The sequence below is a fragment of the Larus michahellis genome, chromosome 5 (genome assembly GCF_964199755.1).
Source record: "Larus michahellis chromosome 5, bLarMic1.1, whole genome shotgun sequence".
NCBI lineage: Eukaryota > Metazoa > Chordata > Aves > Charadriiformes > Laridae > Larus > Larus michahellis.
In genome coordinates this window covers 70,133,871-70,157,956 of record NC_133900.1, presented here as the reverse complement: position 1 = coordinate 70,157,956, position 24,086 = coordinate 70,133,871, and the positions used below count along the sequence as shown (strand labels likewise).

The window sequence follows — 24,086 nt, the reverse complement described above, 5'->3', positions numbered from 1 at the left end:
TTTAAAATGAAAAGACGAATGGTTTTTTCTTGTATTTTATCTGTCATTGCAACAGACATTATGTAAATAAACCTGTATTAGGGATCATCCTTCTGGCTACTAGAGCAAAACACAATAAAAAGGAACTTTGACGTGATCAGAATAATAGAACCACTGTGGATGACTGCGTCACAAGCTTTTAAATAAGACACAGGCCTATACAAATACTACTGGAAAGCCATCGCATTTTTTAAAATCAAATGTTAAGCAGTAGAGGACATACATACATTTATCTTGGTGTATCTTGGTGCTATAGATGGCATTGCTAATATTTTGGTAGAAGTCCAGTATTAGTTGAGGGAAGAACAGAGACGCATAGAAGAGGAATCACACAGACAAAAGAGTGCCCTCCATTTGGAATAATGGCAGTGAGTTTAACAAACAACAAAATAAGCCTTTGCTTTGAGGTATTTCTCCTCTTCTGGTTTGGTTGTGGTTTATGCAAGAGTTTTAAGGTTAGTCTTAAAAGATGATACATGCATAGTGCTAGGAAGAAAAGGAATGAGGAAGTGTGGAGGAAAGAGAAGTCTGAGTGAATATATGTTGCAATGCAAGGTGCAAACTGGGTCTAGCTTGTTATTGTTGACATCTAGTGTTTAGGACTGCCCGAAGCTAACAGCTGTACCAAGAAAGGAACACATCAGTTAAATATCTTGTAAGGATCTAAATGTGCTAAACAGTTTAGTTTTAGAACTTAAAAAGTGGACCATGGCAAAAAAGGAAGCTGCAGAGGCCATGCCAGCACCCGTCTACTGCATATTTGTTCCCTGGGAACTGCTGAGGGAACAGCAGGCAGCACGGTGCCAACCAGTCTTCTGTAACTGCACACCAGAAAATGATTGTGGTGGAAGTCTTTCGTACTAGCTGCATAAGTTGGCCAGGCCAGAGCACACCTCTGAAATTTGGCTGTGTTTAACTCAGGAATACTGCTTCGTGTGGCTGGTGTGAGCAAGAACTCCATGTTTTAGCCATAACTTAGGCATTTCTACAATTAAAGCAAAGTTAAGGAGCAGCTGAACAGAGATTCTGAGGACACCTGCGGCACCTACTTGGTGAATGTGTGCATTTAGAAAGGCAATTAAATGATTAGTGTCTTTGATGTTCTAATGCAGTAGAATTGATAAGTAAACAAAGAGAAATAGAAATAGAAACAGGTTAGGGAATAAAAAGAACAGCACTGGAATGAGAACGGAATTGATTACATGAGTAGAACTAGCAAATTGTAAATACTGTGCTGAGCAGGTCTATCATTTAGAGCAGAGCAATCCCAGGCACTGCACTGCAGCTGTCTTCCTCTTGGTGCCCCAACAGAAGTTAGTTGACGTTCTAGTATTAGAGGTACCTGACTCTGTAGCCATTTGAAAAATATTCTGGTAAAAAAATTTATATAGTAGAAATCTCTTGGAGTGATTCCTGTGCTTCCCAATAACTCCAGACTAGCCTCAATCTACAGCCCAATTTCATTGGCCATTTAACCGAGGTATTGAAACACAACTTCTTTTCATTTTTTTGGAGAGGACAAAAGTAACTGACACTGTTTTTCTAAAGGACTGTGATATCACACCCCACTGCTGGAAGCAGGAGACTTGCTGAGTACATGCAGCATTTTCTCCTGAGAGACTGGGGTGCTGGGTTGCATCACATAAACACACCAGGCTCGTGGGCAACAGTTCTTCACCTAAACACACCTTCCTCCAGATGCACTGCATGTTTTCCATTAACAGTGGTCACTAGCAAAAAAAAAAAAAAAAAAAAAGACTCTAAACAGACTATATGCATTTGTTGAAATATTAATCTTAATAAACTACTTGTTTGTAAGGCTAAATGACAGCCTTAGGATGGGTTTATTTGCATGCACAGGCTGTGAAAACTTAATCTTCCCGTGTTTAGACACAGGCGAGGCTTGGAAATATCTCCATCTAGCTGGTACCAGGGAATACCCACCTCCCCTCCACTCTTTCTGGGGTCGTTATCTTTATATCTGACTGTGTTTGTGTAGTCTATCAGGGTACAACAAAAGCACTCAAGCCTTTAGAGGCCTAAATGAGAAACTCTGAATTGCACTTTTCCTTTGGGGGCTTCAGTGTCTGCACTGCATCCATGCCAGAGCCTTGCAGCAGCCTCTGGAAATATCTGCCCCCCTCTCCATAGTCCCTACACATTCAAGCAAATGCAAATTTCTTCATAGAAAAATGAAGAAAAATGAAGCAACAGAATTGAAAGAAAATAGAATTTTTCACAATCTTCATGTTGTTTCATACTGAGTCTGCAAATAAGAATACTGTTATTTCAGACCTTTATCAAAAATATCAGAGTATTCTACAGTAATAACCTAAAACTTCAATTTGTGGTAACAACATTGCAGCATTTTGATGATTATTGTAAGAAATTATTTTTAAAGGGAACAGTAATGTTTACACTATGTTCAGTACCAAGAGACAGTTTTATATGCAGACTCGTGAATCAAAATCTCCCACCTGATGAGTCATTTTCCTTTAATAGTAAAAAAACAAATTAAAGATTCATTAGATTGAAGGTGATTGAACTGTTTAAAGCTACCAGGCTGGCAAAGATGTATAAAACCCTCAGCAACCATTTGTATCTAACAAAACTTTATAGAATTAACACAGAGCAAGCTCAGCAGTTGTCTCGTTAGCTTTTTTGAGCCTGAGGCTAAAGTTACTATTAAATGAAGATTAAAAAAATACCATTTAGATCCAGATGGGAAATATTTTTCCCTGTGATCTTCTTGGTGTGGAAAGATATTCAAATTATAGGCACAGTCAGGACAATGACCAAAAGGAGGAAACTAACCAGATTTGGATTTGATCTTGATATGATGGGTTTCATAGTGCAGCTCGTGTAATTAATTCAGACGTCATCACTAAGATGTTCATGAACCCTAATACCATGCCTTTTATTGATACAGAACAAATTGAAATGTTAGATATATTTAATACCATCTAAGATATTTAGTGGTAATTTTAATAAAAACAAGCTGTCAAATAACAGCAAGTTATATTCATTACTGATTGGTTTCATTAATCTGTTTGGGTGTTTGGTTTTTTCTTTTTTTTTAAATTATATGTGGGCATCTGCAAACCAAGTAATGTGAAAAGTCAGATTTGTAATGTTTTGTGAAGCGATTTCAGATAATTGTCAGCTTAAGAGCAACAATTTTTTTTGCTGTTATGCCAACACAGAAAGCTTCAGTTTCATTGAAAATACAGTTTTGGAGCTGGTGAATGATCTGATCCAATTCAATGATCTTTTGCTGAGCTTCATGGGATCAGCCATTCCACTTCTACGTCTTGGTCTTTGTCAAGTTCCACATGTGACACTGAAGCACATACATGTGTCCTCTCTGCCTCTTCTCACAGCAGTCTTGGATTGCCAACTTTTTGAAGAATAAGGATTCAAGAAATCATCTTTGAAGGAATTTAATCTAACCACAATTAATTTTTTAACCTAAAATACACCTCTGTGTGTCCAGATCTAGGCACTTCTTAAACAATTTGGTTTTGCAAGACCCATGAGGGATTAGGGAGTATTCTTGTCCCCATTTGATGTGGGAAGTAGGTGCAGGGAATTAAGAGTGGGCAGAGATTTGGAGCCGTGACAGGTATGCAGTGGTTAGCTATAACTGGGTAGTGGAAGTTGTTCCTAATTCTCAGCCCTGTCCTTACAGAAACTGCTCACTACTAAAGGAGGAAAACCTTGCCCAGTCATCAATTAGGTCTCGAGTGACTGACTTTTCAGCCTGCTAAATTAATGTAAGCTTAAACTGAGATGACTTATTCAAAGTAGAACAGCTCCTTTAGGAGAAAGAGTGTATCTCACATTATTGAAGATGCAGTGAATGCTTCATACTCTGAGATTAAAATTTCCTGCAGGCACCCAGCATCAGCATTCAGGTGTCACTGAGATACACCAAGTGGTTCTTCAGCAGGTGCTTGACTTGTAGGGACTTAAGTGCTGTTAAAATCCCTTGGGATGTTATGTTGTTCATCTGTTGTCAAGGGTTGGGAAATGCTGCTCCCCCTGATGTCCTGGAGGTGTCCTACCATCCTCAAGGGAACTGTGGATTGCAGTCTGGTAGAAACTCGTGCCACATCGCACCAGGAGGCCTTGGGCAGAAAGCTGGTGAGGAGCAGGCTGTAGCTAGTGGGTCATAATCTAACGCGAGGCAGCTAATGAGGAAGCTGACCCATGGAGCAAGAAGCCTGTTTCAAAATCTCTCCTGAACAAGGAGGACAAGTCTGTGGTAATCGGGTATATACCCTACTCATCAGGCTTCTGGGCATCAGTGATGGGGTAACAGTAGCGTGCCAAAGCTGCTGCTAGTGCGGCTCATCTCTGTATATGAAGCCACATAGCTTTTGTATAAGTAACTGTATAGTAATTGTAGCAGGAACATGAACTTTATCTTTCCAGTTTGCATGAATGCCCTATTCCAGGGCTGCAAAGGCAGTCCTCTGGATCCCCGTCTCCCCTGTTGTCGCTTGCTCTTCACTGCCTCTTGTGAATCCTGGGGTTAGAGATCTAACCCTCTGCTCCCTCAGCCTGTGCTTCTAGGCTTCCTTCCTCTTGCAGTTAAATATTTCTTATGAAAGAAAAGCTTTTTTTCCTCTTTAATGCAATACATTTCAGTCAAATAGCCATTTTACTCAGAGAAATGTGTTTTTTGTGCTACTGCTTGCTGTGATGTTAATATATCTATTAGCTGATAAAAAGTACATTACTCCATAATAGAACAGACTGCTATAGACAAAAAAGACTCATAAAGAAAAATACAAGTGAAAGATTGACATATCTATTTAACTTCAGTTTTAAAAGAACTCAAATTTCTTATAAGAGTTTTGTCAAAAAGCACGTTTATTATAATCGGATGCTAATATCCATCCATTTCTTTCAATTGATTATCTGTATGTTCGAATTGAAGACAGAATCACTTCAGCATAACTACAAGAAATGCTCCATTGTATTCAAACCTTACATTTTATATGTATACTGGCTACGCTTTCTGTCCTGTCTTTCATACTGAATTCGGATGTGCTAACGCAACCCATTTACATGTGCAAACCTGCCTAGGTTTGGCATGTTCAAGTCAGGGAAGGCACGCAGAATTTGTAACACCTGGTCTGCAGAAATGTGGGCTTAACTGACATAACCAAATATACACGTAAATCACGTCTTCCCAATCTGGAACAAATGGTTAGGGTACCAATTTTTAAGGACCTTTCATTTAACATCCCATTCAAAGAATTTTAGTACAACTACAGGTCTTTTTGGTTTGTTGCCAGTAGATTGTAACTCTGTTGTAACAGTACCCTATAGAAATTACTTATGTGATATAAGATGTTTAGGCACAGCCAGAGACATTTTGGGGAAAAAAAATCCCCAACAAAATAACAGGGGTAGCTGGAATCTTGCTTCTGAGAAATAAATATGATTTGAATGGAAACTGAGAATTTACTACCAGAAACAAACAGAAAATAATGTCCTATATTATTTTTTTATTCCTTAAGGCAACAATAGCCAATTTTTCTCAAACTCAAAGCAAAAATGCTAATGGCTAAACAACCGTGAATCATCTGAACTGAAACTAGGAAAGTATATTTACTTAAATTTATTGGCAATGCCCTAATGATTTCAGTAAGAAGAAAAACAAATATATGAATTAACTGAAAATCTCAATGGAGTATATATTGTTAGGGTAAACTCCAAGCCATTAAAACCGAACTGAACAACTGAAACCAAGATGGAGAAAGCTGCAATAAGGCACTTCATCTAAACCAAGTTTTAGAAAGCTGGAGTTCCAGAGTAGCTGGTGCCCAAGAGATGTCTTGAAAATAGCTGCTTCTACTCCCATTTTTCCCTTCTAGCTGCAATGCGGTACAGTGTGAGGGCCACCTGATACATGCTCAGAGAGAATATTCTTCAATTAAATACATTTGACTGCTTTTCTTGCCTATTCATGCTAGTGATCAAAGGACAAAAGTTTTGTTGCATTGGAATTTAATCTCCCAAAAATACTTTAATATGAAATCAAAAATATGAAAAAAGGCCAAAAAAGTTGTAGCCTGTGATTTCTAGGATGTACAGATCAAAGTGCCTTCAGAACGGTATATTTCTTCTACTGCCAACACTTGTAAGGCAGTGCAATTTAGTGGCCAAAACATCAGAGCTGGTGCAGAACTCTTAAATCTTCTTTCCATTTTTGCTTCATCCCAGTATGGAAACTGGTAACTTCCTGATGCTTTTGCCACTGCCTCAGATTGCCGATCTATAAAATGGGGCTAATGATAGCTTGCAAAACAAGTATTTCTATTTTGAGTGTTGATATGCAAAGGATCCTGTGTATTTAGGTATCAGCAGGGATGGGACTGTTGCTTTACGTTGTTTGTCCTGTTTAGCTTTTAAGGGAAAAATTATACCATCGAGCAGTAGCACACATTTTAATTTGATTTTTCTCCATATCTAGGTGCTAATAATAGTGTCCATACCTCAATCCTTTGGTTGAAGCTTATGGGTAAATAGATTTAGTTTTAGAACTTCAGCTGACTGTACAGATTTTTAATTGAAATTATTGAAGTGAGTAGAAAACTGAAGGCATAATAAAGACACTTCTGTGCTGAGAAATAGATTATTTTTTTCCACCCTGCCTGGGTATGTATTTATGTTCCTTGGCTTGAGAAATGTTGCTGTGCACTGTTTCACAGAGCCATGCCCTAATTTCTCTCTTCCTTTTTTCCCTGGAGGTACTCCAGGGGTACACTGGGGGGCTATAGGTGTTTCAGAAGCTTGAGATGGGTATTGGTTTCACCTCCATGAAAAACAAAAAAAGGCTGTTAAACTACCTTGTAAGAAAACTGACTGGGACTGGAAGGATGATGTGCAAGTGATGAAGTCTTTTGCTGTGAGTAATGTTCTTGACATAAGGCGTAAGAAGAAAACGATGGCGGAGTTACCTGATGCTTAACCCACCTTTCAGAGAATTAAAGAGAGCAGCTGAATCCAGCTGTAAATGAAACAATTCCCTCAACTCTGAACTTCATCCACAGTGCAATACTTTTAAATCTCAAAGCTTTTCCCTAGTGGTAGGGAGGTATGAAACAATGATGAGTAATTTCTCGGGACATAGTGGCTAGGAGCTAACAGTCCGTCATGCAGAGTGAAGGTGCTTCCTCAGAAGAAATTCATGACCTACTTCCCTGATACATTTTGTTTCAACAGAACTCTCCTTTCTCCTGCCTGTGAAAGTATCAATGGTCTGCTTCCTCCACAGTCTTTCTCCTGTCTTCTACGTGATCATGTTGATTTTGTTGCCTTTTCCTTCACTGTCATTGATGGGTCTTCGATCTCCCTGAACATGGGTGCAGGTGAAAAACCAGTCAAAAAGAATAAAATTGGGAAGGAGGTCTGTGCATAAAGGTAGGATAGAGGAAGGACTGGAGAAGATTTTTGCCTACCTCTGGCTATAGAGTTGAGCTGCTTGCTCACTCTGATTCTCCAACAAACAGATATATCATTCTCACTTTGCTTTCTTTTTTTTTAAATTGGGTGGAGATTTCCTGATAGACATGTATGTACATTTTTCCTCTCACATAAAGCTCAGGACCTTGCAGGTAACTCCTACTGCAGTCCTGATTCGTGTCAACTCTCTGACAGGTCTTGCAACACTCTGTAACAGTGGAGCTGGGTAGAAAACCAAAGTACAAGGGCTAGATTTAATAAAAGACTTTAGGACTCAGCCCAGACTGGAGTCAATAGCCTTGTCTGTGGAAATCACTACAGGGAGTGGGAAATGTACCTGTCCTGGAAACAGCAAGGAGATCAATCTTGTTTACAGGAGGGCATGGTGGAGTAACCTCCCCTGCTTTGTAGAATAATCACAATGCTTACCAAAGCAGGGAGGAACTGTGAAAGGGCTTGAAATCCTGTCTTGCATCTCATAGGTGAGGTCTGCCTAAAAAAAGCTTCTCCTACTGTTGCTCTTTAATGTGTTAAATACCATTTGGGGATGGTACTTAAGTGACAAATGATGAGTCAAAGAGTTTAGATTAAGGTAATGCTGGGCGTGGCAGGAAGAGATGAATTAGGCACTAAGGGATTAACAGAGAGGCATCGTGTCGGTAGTCGCCGCCAAAATTGCAGCAATTGAGGAGGGATTTTTAGGACTGCAAAAACTATCCAAATGCTACTGTAAGCACATACACACACTCTTTATTGGAAACAGACCTATATATTTATGCTTTTCCGTAACATAATTAAGCTGTGTTTCTCAGTAACATATATAGCCACTATGAAGGTATTAGAAAGCATTAATTAGTGAGCATTATCAGAGGCAGAGATCACTGATGGTATAACAGAGTTTTTAACATCACTCCTGACTTTAAGAAAACTGAAGCTAGTTACAACATGATATGAGATTTTGCTGCAAATTTCTATTTGCTGTTTTCTTCCCCTTCTTATTAGAGCTGAACAGATTAGTATTCATTGAGTCTACAAATGAAAACCTAATTTTGTAATTAAATGTCAAGAAAATGATTTCACAACTTGCATAGAATAATACAGTCCCCATGAGCCTGGTATGACCCATGGCTGTATAGTGTGTAGTGAAGCACCTAAAACACATTTAATAAACTTGTTTTGCAGAGATATAACATAAATGAAGGCCCAAAGGCCAATTTTTAGTATAAGGGACATTAGTTCGATCAGATTATAATGCCCCCTCTCTACAAGCACTCAGAATTTAATTTTAGTGTTTATCACAGTATGCAAAACAGGTATCATAATGTAACATCAAACCTGCTTTGCAAGTACACATGGAATGGCCTATATTATTTATTTTGACTGGTTCCTGGATTTTGATGACTTTTATTTGATTTCTGTATCCTTATGTGCCAATTGTGATGAAACATTCTTTTCTCCAAGCCAGCTGGCGTAGGTTTCCGGGCTTGTTATTTGGGACAATTGGTGGCTGATACTCTCTAAACTTTATCAATCTATCTAGTCCTTCAAAGATGAAAAGAAATGATTAGCTAATTCATTCCACAAGAAGAGACACATATAAAAAGAGTATAATTTTCCTTCCCCAACAATGCTAGCAGTATGATGGCCCAGTAAACTTAAGACTGATGTGGAACTATCAGTCCCTTCTGTATGTTCTTAAATTATTTGCATGTTCCCCCTACTTTTCACATGCTTAGAGGGGAAGAACCATTTTTTTCTGGTTTATTAAAATGTTATAAATTTGTAGGAGGCTAGAAAGGACAGTAGGATGAAAGGAACTAATAATCTAAACTGTAATAACAGTTAAGGAGAGAAAGAAAAATGTGTAAGGGATCTTCAAAAAAGCTGAACTGAAGGAAAAAGACTAAAGCAAGCACTGTGATAATAGAGATTAAAGCTTTCCTTGACTTCATAAACCACACCCCTTCCACACTTGACAAAGACTGCGGCTGATGAAGAGCATTACTTCAAGTATTCAGCGTATCAACAGTATTTAACTGTTAATTCACATCACCAAATATTACAATGAGAATGCTAAACCTAATAATTTAATAATTTATATTAAATATAAATCCCTCTCTTCATAAAGCCGCCTTTAGAACTGTCACATTTCAAAAACTATTGTTCTTCAATACTACCCAATATTAGTTTTCAATTTATAGTATAGAGGAAAAAAAAACCACCTATATAAATCCTCTTAACTTTATCTTACCATACTTCTTCAATAATGAAATATGTTAAAATAAAAACTTACCTATAGTAGCTTTCTAGTGGGATATCTTCGTGCCTTTTCTAACACTAATTTTTAACTAAAAGGTAATTAATGGTAAGTGTACAAAACTAAGTACTGGCTGCAGGTAACAGATCAAATCATTTGCCAACTGTTTAAAAACTGTAGCAAATCCTTATGGGAAAGGACTGAAATGTAGCAAAGAACATCAGGTCGTAACACTTCTTTCAATAAAAACACTATCTTGCTCTGCCATGCAATGGCATGACCAAGAGGCAGAGTACATGCTCCGCAAAAGTATGCAGCCCAGGGATGTGCTGTTTTTCCAGCCACGAGTAGCTCTACTATTCTAAATTCTTTTTAAACAGATTTAAGCATTAAAGTAATTTCTATACTATGCAAATGAGTTAACAAGAAAAGAACATATAGTTTACCTATAATAGTTGCAGTCTGCATAGCATTCTAAGCAAGTATTCTCTGCTTCATGTTTTCGAGGTGGAGTGGAATAAAACGTTACTGTGTGAAGTTTTCCACTTATTAAAGAAAGAAGCATATAATTAGCTGCTATGTGGCATGCTAACAGAACAGGAACTCCAAAAAAAGCACCTTGCACTGAGAGCAAATATTTTAAGAGAAAAGAGGCAATACCTTATGGATGCATACCAGTATTACTATGGCGAACACTGATACTGTCTCTTATTTTAGTTCAGTAAATTAATATCTTTAATTGAAGAAAAAAGGATCCTGTGAAATTTATACACTCTGATTATCTTAAAAAAACAGACCTAGCTACTACCAGCTGGCTTTAACAATAATCAGACTGAAAAGTGAACTAGTTATTTTGTGGGTAAGTGTTTGTTTCTGGGTCTGTTATTGGAGAACCAAAGGATCCCTGAAGTGAATCTCTGAATTTGAGAAAAGGGCAGGTATATACCCTAAGTGCAAGCAATAGCATTAAGAGTTCTCTTTGAACCTATCAACTACCTGCTAAATACTGTAAAGTATGCTCTTTCTTTACACAGAAATAGAATCGCACAGTTTAGGATTCCCCACCCCCACCACCTCTGCAGAATAGCCAATGTTGGCTTTCTGATCTAGTTTCATTTGTAGAACAGACCGTTATGTCTAGCTGATTACAATACTACCTCAGAAGATGGTCTGGTAAAGCTCTTGAGGGTCAAGAGAAAATAAATCTCATAAATCTCATGCAGCCTCTTTCTTCCTCTACACATTATACATAGAATGATGGAAACTTTAGTTCATGCTAATCTTGTTCTCACTAATATGGTCATTTATATTAAATATAATACTTAACCTTTCTGGAAGGCAGGACCAAAAATTCTATTTATGTCAAGAAAAAGAAATACAGTGACTTAGCAGAAAATACATACAGTCTTCTGACCAGAGGCTGAAAATGCAAGTTATTTTAAGACTACATCAAACCCTGTGCAGTTTCAATGTTCCAAGGAAAAGCTGCCTTGTCTTGTAGGTTTTTTCAATGGCATATATTTAAAAAATGGGTAAGCCTTTTTAGACCCTAGATTTTAGATTTAGAGAATCAGAGGTGATTCACAGGAAAATACATTCCCAGCCCTACAGCAGATCAAGGAACTGACTTACAATAGCTTAATCATATAATATCACCCCTTGCTTGATTCCACTCTGTGTGTATGTGTGTTGTTCAGAGATAAACAACACGGAAAGGGATACACACCCTTTGCCTGTTTGTCTGGAGGCTGTGAAAGAAGATCGAAGCTTGCTGAGGGGAAAGTTGCATACTATGTCTTTAAAATTCAATCACTTTCTCATTTTGACGGATTTTCAAAAAATACACAGAACTCTGACATTCACAGAAAAATTTTTCCTATTCACTAAACAGGATTAGTGTCCACAGACATATACTTCACTTCAGGTTAATGCCAACAAGTCCTATGGAGCCATTCCTGATATGCTATATGACCCCGAACTCACTTATGTTAGACGGAGTTCTTATTTGGCTGGGTTTTGAATCAGATGTGGGGTGAGAAGAAAATTCATAGTTTGATATTTGTTTCTTGGAATATACTTTATTGGCAGAGGTGGGCTGTTGTGCCACATTTGGTTCCAGCTATTTCTCCTTATTAACTTAAAAAAAAAAGAGTTGCTTCCTTGAGGAAAATTAAATTCTGAAATGTACCAAGCACTTGTAACTTCTGCTGAATTCCCAAAGAGCACTGGGTGCTTAGCATTCCCCCTGAACTGGCTGTTTTATTATAGACACATTGGACTGACTTTAGCCTCCCTAACTTAAAACATGTGGCCTTTTTCCCAGGAAAGCAAAAGCAAAATGTAACTTGGGTGTTCCAGAACCTGTCTGTATTTGGTTTTTACATTAGGAATAAACCCTAATGTAACACCAGACCTGAAATGGAAGATGAGGAGATTCAGCAGAGCTGGAGTAATATAATTTGGAATTTTCTCTGAGCTGGAATGCGCTCAGAATTAATTATCAACCATTTGTACTAAGCAAAGAGAATCAAGTAGCAGTGTACTTCATGGAATAATTAAAGCATGCATTGCACTGTAGGAACAAAAAGATCCAGAGATGTAAAAAACCATTTCGCTCTTCAATTTACTATATTTCATCTTCAATTTCAAGGTGATTTAAGGACATGCCAAATATTGTGAATTGCTGATAGTCTTTCAAAATCCTACTGGAATCCAAATTTTATAATGCTAGGTCATTTTTAATAGTTCATTAATGCTGAAATTAACAACAAGCTGTCAATAATTTGAGATGGATAATGTAAGTTACGATGTCTGTCCAGAGTAGGTAGAAAATGTTTTTACTATTCTTTGGACCAGACGATTTGAATGATGGGTGGGGAGAATCTCTTAGGTTTGTACAAACCCAAACATATTTAATTGAGCAAACCATTACAGGCGACAAACTAACATTTCATTTCCATGTCTCCCTTTCATTTTACAGCTTTTCCGGATGTAGTCATGCAAGAACAGCAGTTCAGGCAGAGACTGTGTGGAGCCGCACAGATGGAAGAGAGCACCCACGTGTTATAACTTGCAGGGTGTGTTTGAAGAGAAGCACAGAGGATCTTGCCAGTTCTCTCAGCTGTACTAAGGCGCAATCAACTGCAGGTTAGTACTGGAGTATTACTCAGGGAACCCTGATAAAAGGGCAGTAAACTTATTCTGCAAATAATCACTATAGACTAACGACACCCTAAATAGCTCAAGGCCTTAACTGGTATCAAGCACTGTACTTGAGTTCCTAAATTAGCAGTCTAACTCCCTAATGTCTTCTTGCTGTTAATGGAGAAACGGTCATCTAGAAGATGACTCAGATATTACTGGAGGTACCTATATCTTTCTATTAGTTGTCAAAGGTGTTGATACTAGGTCCATAATCATAGAATCATAGAATCTTCATGGTTGGAAAGGACCTTTGAGGTCATCGAGTCCAACCATACACACACAAAAAAATCCCTACAATCTCTGCCACTAGAGCATGCCCTGAAGTGCCAAATCTGTATGTTTCTTAAATACCCCTATCCTGCTCATGATCAGTACTAGCTGTGGGATGATAATAAACCTCTATCGTCACTCTACCATCCTGTCTGTATTGCCATCTCTTATGAATTTCCTAGGAAACATAGCCCAAGAAAATGTAAAGCTTCCAGTGATGCACTGAATGTATTTTGTCTTTGGTATTGTTATGCAATGCAGAGTTTAAGTAGTTCACAATTTAATAAATATACTGCATTTCAATCTCCCCACGTAGATTCCAGAGACAACCAGTATGATTTCTGCATAAAATTTGTACAGAAAGTATTTTTTCCACAGAAGTAGTACTTTACAACTCATAAATAAATATTGATAAATTATTCTGTAGATCAAAAATAGCATGGTATGTATTTACCTACAGTAAAGGCTATGAGTTCTTAAATGATCATGTATAATAGGCACTGATTATAAACAGCAAAAAACCAATGAAACAAAAAACCCAACTTAACCAAAAAAGAAACAACTCCCCTCTCCCTTAATTGGATCAAGTGTTGATAGAGCTCAGGCAGTAGGTAAGAGGCAGACTGTACATTCCCAAAGACAGTGTTGCAGGAAATGAATTATCCATTTTTTTCCGAACTGCTTCCACCTTTGTGTTTAGGAATATGTGTTCATTTGGATTTTGTTGTTCTGTATCTGAAGAAAAGCTTGGGGCTTCCAACTTATGCACTGCACTAATTTAAGAACTGAATTTCATTTTCTCGCCATCTGATATCACAATGCAGGCACAAAATGCCATAAAGAAACACTTTCTAAAATCAATCCATATCTGCTAGTTAATTCTGAATAGTTCGATTTAATTCCAGTTCTGTGTCTGAATTAAAAAAAACGGTAATTGAAAAGTAAAATAGTACCCAGCTGAAGTGGGGTGCCATGAAGTGGCACATTTTATAGAACTTTCTTAAGAAACGGGAACTTGCCCCAAGCCTGCGGTGCCAAAGTCAGTTTTTAATTATGTTGCTATAAATTAAAATTAATTATGTTTGTTGGAACAGAATCTTCTTCAATTTGTGTTGTAAATGAAATAAACCCCATCCCACTAAGGTGCAACAGAGAAAAAAAACAAATATGCACAAAGAGATGTCTGTAGCTTTGCCAGTCTAGTCATTGGGAGAGCTATTACTCTGACCCATACTTGGAAAACCTGGAATAAATATTGAAGTCACTGGTGCACTGCAACCTCTTTGCTAACTGTTTTGTTCTCTTTAAAATTTCTGATTTGGCTTGATTTCTTTCCTTAGTAACAATATCAGGCAGGCAGTTCTTAACAGCTTCAAAATTCTGAGCTGCTAAAATATGCAGCAATGGTACATGATGAGGTTTCCTTCACTGTCAGAGATTTTGGAACACCCATGTCTAAGGACACTGGGTTTCCTACAGGAAAAAACGCCATGCCTTTCTGTTCCAACTCTGTTTCTTCATCAAAGGGAAGATAAAAAGTAGAAAAATAAACCCAGAAAACTAAATTTAGTCACCAAAGATGGAAGCTACCCAAACTCTCTAGAGATCTGGGACAGTGTGTGCTTGTGAAAAACAGTGTCATGACAGCATGAAACCCAGCCCAGTCTCGGTACTCCAAACACCAGGCTCTTTATGGTCTAGCACTGAGGACGGCCTTTGTTCCCCAGGGCTCTGAAGCTAAAGAAGAGAGTGAGGCAAGCAGGTGAATGAAACAGAGCCAGAGATGGTTGTAATAGTGTGATAAAAGTACAGAACAACACATGCTACAGCTTGCTCTTTGTCTAATCTTTGGCATGGAGGGAAGTGATCTCCAGCCTTCACAGCAGGCAGTTTTTTGTATTCCTTCTGTCCCCATGGGGTTTTGTGGTTTCAGTTCCCTAAATCTTTAAAATTCTTCCCTAAAAAAAAATAAAATAAATCAAGGACTTGCAGTTTTTTCAGAACTCTTCTCTGCCTTATCTAAGAATTAGAGTTCAATTACCTAATTTAGGTACAGAGGAGAAATCTACCTTTTCTAAATTATTTTCTTAGCAAATATATTCTAGAAAAGAAAATTTGGAATAGCAAATGCATGGTCGTAAAATTGTTTTCCATTGAAGTCTAACATCAAAACACAGGTTAATAAATCAGGATTAAAGCTGTCAAAGGAGAGTGGCAGGCGTCCTTTGATGTCTAAGTGACAAGCATTCCCACTACCCTTCCGGTTGGAATAAACAAGTGACTATGGAGAGGATAATCAGTAGTGTGTTAATAGTAAACAGAAGCAATGTTTTTTTTTTACTTTCAGACCAGTCCTTGAGAACTTGTAATAAAGATGTATAACAGCAAAATGCTTGTAATGCTTGTAAATAGAAAAATGCTTGTAAAACTCACACTAACAATTAGTATAATAATTGACAAAATTAGTTAAGTAGGATTTGGTATGTTTACTTGAAAACATTCAGCCTAATGGAGAGATACTGAATGAGTCTGTCTTTTGCCCTGTATGTTCTGGTACTTCTAAAACACTAACGAAACTGGAACTGAATTTATCTAATGTAGGTGGGATATCTATTTTTTCCTCTGCAAGGACTTTGCCTTAAATAATGTTGGTTGTCTTCTTAAATGCAAATGAAGAGTTTTATAGAGGTTAATTTAACTTGAGACTTATCCTAATATCGCTGCAGTCCTACAGCTATGTATAGAAAAATAATTGTCGTACATCCCGCATTTATTTCTCGCAAAGATGGAGCCTCAAGACAACTGATAAAGAATGAAATATGTTTTGGAATAATATAAATATTTATCTTTTAGAGAAGTATTCCTGATCATAGCAAACCCTACTCACGTGACTGGTTTTGTACTTTCACTGAAGTCTGCCTTGCACATAGTACTTCTCAAATACAAAGTAAACTCATGTTCTTCCCAAATCATCTTGTATTTTGTTTTGATGCTTTAACAGCTGCTGTTAAGTACACAGTATATACCACTGAATAGCCAATCTCTTGAAAGAGATTCTACGTCTACCCAGAAAGTTAAAGAACAGCCTTTCTCTTCACAGATAATGAGGATATGCTACTCCACAAACAGCTGGGAGAAGGCATTTATCAAAAGTCAAATATTTTTTGTCTATGCACTGAAAACTAATACAGTTGGCATACCATGCACTAAACTAGTCTTTAAATATTTTTCAAGTTAACTATGTTCATCTTAAAACATGGTACAAATCTTTCTAAGCACAGAAGAAGGAGAAAAAAAATGCACTACTCTGAATTGTATATTTAATAAAAAATCCATATCAGCAAAATCTACTGTATATGATTCATTGGAAGAGGGAAAAGCATACCTGGCAGGACTTTACATATACAGCCTACTCCCAGTGCCTTTCAGCTACTAGAACCCTACACAAAGTTTGGCATGACTTCATAAATTCACGCTGTTTCAGCTGTAAAAGTTGCAAGGGATCGCTGCCGACTGTTGAGCTTGATGCAAAACAACAGGTTCATCTACAGAAAAAGACCTCTCTGACATTAAAATAAATATGTAATCCTTTACAGACCACTGCTGTAAAAGTGGTTCAGTCTTTCCTTTAGGCCTAATAGGGAAAGCCCATGAAGATCTATCTTTTTTTGCCAGCTTTACTGACTCTTGAAGAATCCTACAAACGATGCTTGTTCTGGCAACAGTAAAGAGAAGTCAGGGAGCAGGTAAAACACTTAAGTCTTGGAGCTTCCTTGGGTTGCCACTGACCGCCAGTCTTTTCACACTCTAATACCTGGCACCCTAACTTGTTCTGGTTTACAACACAAAACAGCAAAATGCAGGCGAGAGCAGATAGCTCTTCACTGCTGCTATGCTCCCCTAAGTCCTTCTAGGCCAGCCCATAATGCATGTGTGAGAAGTGCCGTGAAGTAATGAATAGTGGCCTCCTTAAACAAGTAGTCCATACTTCTGTCGTGATAGTAGTACAGTCACACCTTGTGGTTTCTAAACCCATCTTGCTATGGGGATTGATCACGAAAGATCCTTCTTTCCTCTCCACTGAGTAATCACTGTTAAGCTACAGTGCTGTATAAGGAAACATTTGGATGCAGTATAGCAAATGTACAGCGAGAAGTATTAAATATTTTAGAAAGAAGAAAAGAATACATTTGTTACTGAATCATGCATGCTAGGGTAGCTAACATTGTATTTCTGTTGTAAAGTAAAACATTATTTTTATACCCACAACAAAACATGGACCTGCAGAACTTTTCAGGCAATCTTCTAGCAGCTTCATACGAGTCTTTTGCAGCTCGGGACTGTCCCATTCATCTGCTTCAACTCCCCAGTATAAGTCTATGACCTGGAAAACAGTATACAACATTGTTACTTTATGGTATGCCCTTTCTACCTGTCAAATTAAAAATTAGCTTTGTCAACACTTCCTGTACTGCTAAGCATTGCTCTGCAGCGCAGTGAAAGGCAATGAGGTCTGTATCCAGTCCTTACAGACTGGCAGGGTTTCCTTAGCTAAATGGCAATTCAAGCCTCTTCTTTTCTCTCCCAGATAGTCCCTCCTAGGACAGTCTCTCATTTCATATTCATATTTTTTTGCAGAGATTAGCATGACAAGATCTTGATTTGATGTAGTCTTTATTTGCTACTAGATTGCATATAATGGATAGGTGAGAATAATGACAAAAGCATCGATAAAATCCTGGCTGCATGGAAATTAATGGGAGTTTTGCTGTGGATCACAGTCAAGACCACGACTTGACACCCTGTGTCATTTGTATCCACAGGATATAAACTCATCCTGTGCACAAAAAAAAATACTCAAAAGAAAGAATACGCACACTTCTGTAATATTGTACTTCCTTTGTTAGCTGGTCTTTGTTACTTTGGAAGCAGAGATTGTATAGATATGGAATGGCAGACAGCTTGCTGTCCAACCTTTCATCTGTGGCTACAGACTCAGTTTTGTGATGGTAATTAGATGCAAAAAAACTCCTGGAAGAAACTGGAATATGGATGTTAAATTTATTTGAAGAAATTAAGTGATGAAGTGTGATTTCTCTACACATTTTAACTAAAAGTCTGAATTCTTACTGTAGAAATTGAATTTAGAATAGGATCATATGTATACTTTTCTTTTGGAATAAAACTTATGGTACGTGCTACAACTCTCTCATTTAAGCCACTATTGATTGCATATATCATGTACCTAACTTGAACAAAAAAAAGTTCAAATGGATAGTTAAAAAAAAAATCAAAATTGTATTAAGACATGAATATATTACAGTACTGTTTACTGTAATATTATTTGTACTGTGGAAGCACTCTGCTGTTTCCATAAGAAACAGAATCACAAAACTAGCTGTTGTCTAAGCAGATCATAAAATCAGCCTGAAGATCTAATATAAGAACTAATAATGGGTGGATGTAAAAGTAAAATTCACCATTTACATGGTTAATCTCCTTGGAAAATTTCTCATAACAATAAATGCCAAGGTTTAAGACCTAATCCTAGAAGTATTTATGTTTAATTTCACAACCAACACTCTCGTTGGTCATTTCTACCAGAAAATTTTTGGACACAGGTCAGTGTTTGCTGGAGTAGGCCCACTGTTGCCAAACATGAGAGGTAATGTACAGTCTGACTGATGATAAATGAAATAGCCCAATGTATAGAATGCACTGTAGCTTACACTGCCAAGAAAATACATTTAATATTTTTATTTTTTCACAGAAACTCTGTTCCAAAATTTTGCTGGAACAAGCAGCTTCTGCTTCACAAAACCGCATCTCAAACAGCCTTCCTATTTCCCTCATGTGCACCAATTTCTTCTCTGTGCTTTTCTCTTTTAGTTTCATTAGGAAAAAAGTGTTCCCTTCTTCCTCTCTCCCTTCTGTTATTATCTATCCAACTTCATTATTGAACTTCACATCGTATTCAGCTGTCTGATTACTTGAATGATGTATGATACGGCTTAAGTATTCTAGCCATAAAATTAGAGCATCTCAGCGTACAGTCAAAAATATTTGAGTTACTGGTTGAATGAATTTATTGTGAAGCCCATCTGAAACATAAAAGCAATTTCTATTTTAATTAACTGTTCAGAAACCATGTTAATTCTGTAAATGTGAAGAGGAAATTCTTGGAATAGCAGATATTGTAGGGTCTCAGTGGCTGCTTCCTGTGTGTTATAGCGTTACAGATTATTTTTATGGGGTAACACAATTTTGGTGCTGTCCTGGTTTCAGCTGGGAAAGAGTTAATTTTCTTTCTAGTGATTGCTGTGAAAGGAATGTCAATAATGCATACAGCTTTAGTTATTGCCAAGCAATGTTTATGCTTTTCAAGGACCCTTTTCAGCTTCCCATAGAAGCTGAGAAGGAGTATAGACAGAATGATGGAATGGCCAATGGAATTTTCTGTATCACAGGTGTCATGCCCAGTGTACAAATGGGATGAGCCAGGGGGGCGGGAATCCGCAATCACTGCTTAGGATGGTGCCAATTCACCAATTTACTGGGTCGTGAGAGTGACTTGTGTCTTGTATATTCTTTTACAATTATTATTATTATTACTATTACTAATTATTATTGCTATTTTCCTTTTCTGATATTGTTCTCTTAAACTATCTTTATCTCAGCCCATGAGTTTTTTGGTTTGGTTTGGTTTGGTTTCTCTTTCCTTTCCTCTCCTTTTCTCCCTCTTCTCCCAACCCTTCCTGGCGGGGAAGGGGGAGAATTGTGCAAGTGGCTGCGTGGTCCTAGCTGCCGGCTGGGGTTAAAATGTGACAGGCACATAGTATCTTAACATATTATAATTTTCTCCTGGAAGAAGAAATATTTAGCGATCAAACCTCTGAAGGCACCAAGAAATTCAAAATGAGGGGCTCATCAGTTATTCTTTATGTAAACTGAAATAAATAGGATTGACAAAATTAAAGAAATGGAACAAGACGACAATTGTATCTGATGTTGAAGTACGTTTTGACTTATACTTGGAAAAACTGCGTGACAAACACCCACTCTAATTTCCAGTAAGGCTGCCAAGGTGAGATACAACCAGTGCTCTGTGCGAGAGCTACTTACGCACAGTGGACTCGCACTGGTTGTGTTCAGTTCCACTCTAGTCACCTAACAGAGACTTTTCATTCATAATTCAGTGTTTTCTTTTGCTTATTTTAGCTTTTGTCCTACCAGTCTTACAGTTTGACAGATTTTTCTAAGGAAATTAAATAATTTCATCTTTATTGCTTCCAAGTGCTTAAAAAAACACTAAAAAATTTCATACATGCAAAATTCCGAGTCCCTTCTAGCATATATCACATGGTAAAAATAATTTGAAACAGTTTATGGTTCCCAAGAAGAAAAGAGAATGCTGCTAATTAACTGTGGTTAGCTATCCTCCAAAATTTTTCTATTATAAATACTTTCTTGAACCTCTCTGTCCTCCCCTAAAAAAATACTGTATTTCAGGTACAAACCACCATGCACTCTGGAAGTCTTTTTTCTCAACTTATTTGCTTTCAGTCTTCACCCATACCTACCTGTTTTTCAGAAATATTTTCTGATCCAATGGAAAAGGAAGTCCATCGAGCAAACAAATTCATAGAGTGATTGAATGTATTCAGTTCTGCTTCCACACACATGGCAGTTATGTTCCCTAACAGCCCCCCCCCGACTTGAGGACGCCTGAGGGATCTCATGCTTTGCAACAACTGAAACACCTATCAGTGCAGCCAGATGACTCAGCGGAAGCTGGAGCAATGAATGTGCTCAAATGCATTTAACTGGGGTCATAACTTATCAGGAAGAGGGTGTCTTCAGGGCACCCTATATTATAGTGCATTTGTGGTAGCCACATGCAAGGTAGTTCTTGTTTGGTCAGTAGATTACATATCAGGATGAAAAGTTCTGTGTTATGCTCTGTACAGGGAATATAAATTTATCCCTGTATCTGAAAAGTACATAATATTTTCTTGACACCACTGCGCTAAGAACTGTAGTCTTGATTTTGCATGCTAACATAAGAAACTCAGTGTATCAGGAATGGAAAAGGCAAAAAAAATGTTTTGATAGATGCTATTTCAGAGCCTACTCCAAAATGCTTTACTACTTTCCCTTGGTAATTTTTTGTATGAGTTTTCCTACTTTGCTTCCACAGAAATGTGATAGCTTTCTATCTGCTTTCTGAAATGTGTCAGTGGAGCTGTCTCTCAGACCTCATATCACATAAGGATGCTCCTGGTGTTGAAACTATATAATAAAATAATTTGCTTCCATGAATATAAATTAGACTAAACTTAATTATTCCTCCCCAAGAGACTACATTACAATCCATTTGAAGACAGACATGTTTCCTCTCACAAAGAATTCAGTGGATTATGATCTACTTGGAGGAGACATTTCCCTCCTATCACTGAGATGTCTCCTCAAAGATGACTGAGAAATAGAGAGTTCATATTTTCCATTAATATCACTTGGTAATAACAGGCAAAAAATGCTCTATTATTTAAATATCTTTTGCTATTCCTTGCATGTGCCACTGCAGCTGGGACTTCCCAATCAGCTGATGAGCTGGGACCTTCAGATGAAATTCTTTTATAGCCATACTCAAAAATCACTCTGGAATTTACCACCATGCAGATTCAGCAACTCCACTGTGACTCAGGGAATTAAAACCAAATATCCTAATTTAAGAACTTGTTACTTTGATTAAAAACCAGCTGCATGTGCATCAAGAATAATACACTGGGAGGAACAGGATGTGGTCTAAAAGGCATTAACTGTTTCGAGGTAAGTTACGCTCTGGAAAGCTGAGGTTTTGGGGTCACTAAAATGGGAGGTTAATACTAGTATGTGAGGAAGGCTTGAGGGTGTAGAATCAGAATTTTTGAATAACTGAACAACATTTTTGCAGCATCGCACACCACATTTGTTTCTCGTAGCAGACAGCCAGTTCCAGGCCTGCTGACATATATGGGACTTTACTGGATGACTTTGCTGGACTATGAACATCTGACTTAAAAGTACCCGTGCCTTTAGCTGTGATGCCAGACTCCTGCGTTTTAAGTCAAATGCAACTGTATTTATTATCAATTGGCTCTTACCAAAGATGTGGTCTATGTCTTGGGTCTTGGGTCTATGTCTTCCACAACATGAAGGAAAATATGAACTGACTGAAGCAATGGAAATTTTACAATTGACATTAAACGAAGCAAATTCCAGAGTATATAATCTCAATAGAAATGTTCCACATTCAATTCATTTTGGTAATCAGTTTCAATATTCACCTAGTTAAATTATTTTCCACATTACAGTGGAAGACAAACCTGTAGTTAGAGTAGATATAATATAACAATTATCTGAATATTCAAGTGGTGCTACTTCAGTGATGATTACATGAAATTAAAAATAGCTTGCATTAACTTAAGTATGGTTTCTAGAACACGGTAATTCAAATGTAACATTATTTCTTCTTAAATACTTTGAATACCTAAAATGGAGGTAGTTTCATTAAGTTTCTAATGTGAAAGTTGTCAGTTCGTTGCCATACTGCTTTTACCAGTGCCATGTGGCCATTGTAAAACCCTGTGGTTTTTTCACCTATTCAGAATTTACCCCAAATCTGCCTGTATAAAATAATTTATGTACATCAATCCAGTACAATTAACATGTGAAATACATTTTTTTGCAATTTTCTACTTTACCAATGATATGACAACAATTACAATATTTAAACATGTTATACGTTCTAACCAGAGTTAATTTCAAGAAAAAGTAATGCAAGATTCAACAGAACAAACCTACCTGAAATTCCAGCCCATAGTTTTCCCTGCAGAATTCTCTCAGTTTAGGATACACATGTTCTCTTAGGGCGCTCCTTTCTGCTATTGTATCTGTGTTAGGGAAAAAGATGTTACTAATAATATTTATATGAAATCTGTTCTTTTAGTCAGAGATATAGATTTATCAGATAAAAAAAAGCCCTTAAAACACACACACACAAACCTAATCAAAATCAAGTGCTGGGATTTAATCTCCAAAGTGTATGTTGCACTTTGTGATGTTTAACATAAATGTGTTTGTATGTGCAATAATAGGCTTCAGGCACATCATAATATTGCAGCATATTTCAATAAAGCGCAGCTGAATTAATTTTGTAATTCAACAGTCAGAATTTCTTTATCAGTTTGACTTCTGTTTAGTTGTCAGGAAGCTGAATTTTACTAATTAGAAACACCATGGAACATACCAAAGATTAAGTAGATCTCTATACTTAGAAATGAATCAGTAATATGAGTTAATGCCATTGTGTCAAACACTATCACTTTCTTCACCATCTTTAATCTGATAATATTTTAAAAGGAAGTAAGTTGTTAATAGCATAATTTATGGTATTTTTGGTCTAGGTGATTCCTGCTATCGTACTAAATGCACAGTTCTGATATCATGTTATTCTCACCACGCAATATGACACGTGTTTTGATAACGAAGTACATATGGCAATGACACCAAAATTATTATTAAGTTCTGTCTGTCCAAGTTAATCTGAACACGTATATGTAAAACATATCACTAAAGAAACATACTGTTAATCTGAAGTAAATTGGGTTAGTAATGAAATCTTGTATAGATAATAAATTTTATTGTGTCACAATAAGACTAAGATATGTGATGGACTTTGCTAGGTCTAGATTGTGACTGATTTCGACTGAGTTAAGACACAGAGGCATGACACCATTGCTAAGTTATTTTCAAAAATAAACCACAACTGCTGTAAGCCACTAGATCTGAGTGCCACGTG

The 24,086-nt window shown here is 37.2% G+C and overlaps 1 protein-coding gene across 2 annotated transcripts in view; it reads right to left on the bottom strand.

The window, feature by feature from the left end:
- The window catches only part of NWD2 (NACHT and WD repeat domain containing 2), a 58,952-nt gene that overhangs the window by 13,207 nt on the left and 21,659 nt on the right, over nucleotides 1-24,086 (bottom strand). For both annotated transcript variants that reach the window (XM_074587780.1, XM_074587781.1), the window contains 2 exons: nucleotides 23,090-23,178; nucleotides 17,514-17,630 (listed from right to left, as the gene is read on the bottom strand). In XM_074587780.1, coding sequence (XP_074443881.1) covers nucleotides 17,514-17,630; nucleotides 23,090-23,178 — 206 coding nt within the window. The remainder of the gene's footprint in view (nucleotides 1-17,513; nucleotides 17,631-23,089; nucleotides 23,179-24,086) is intronic.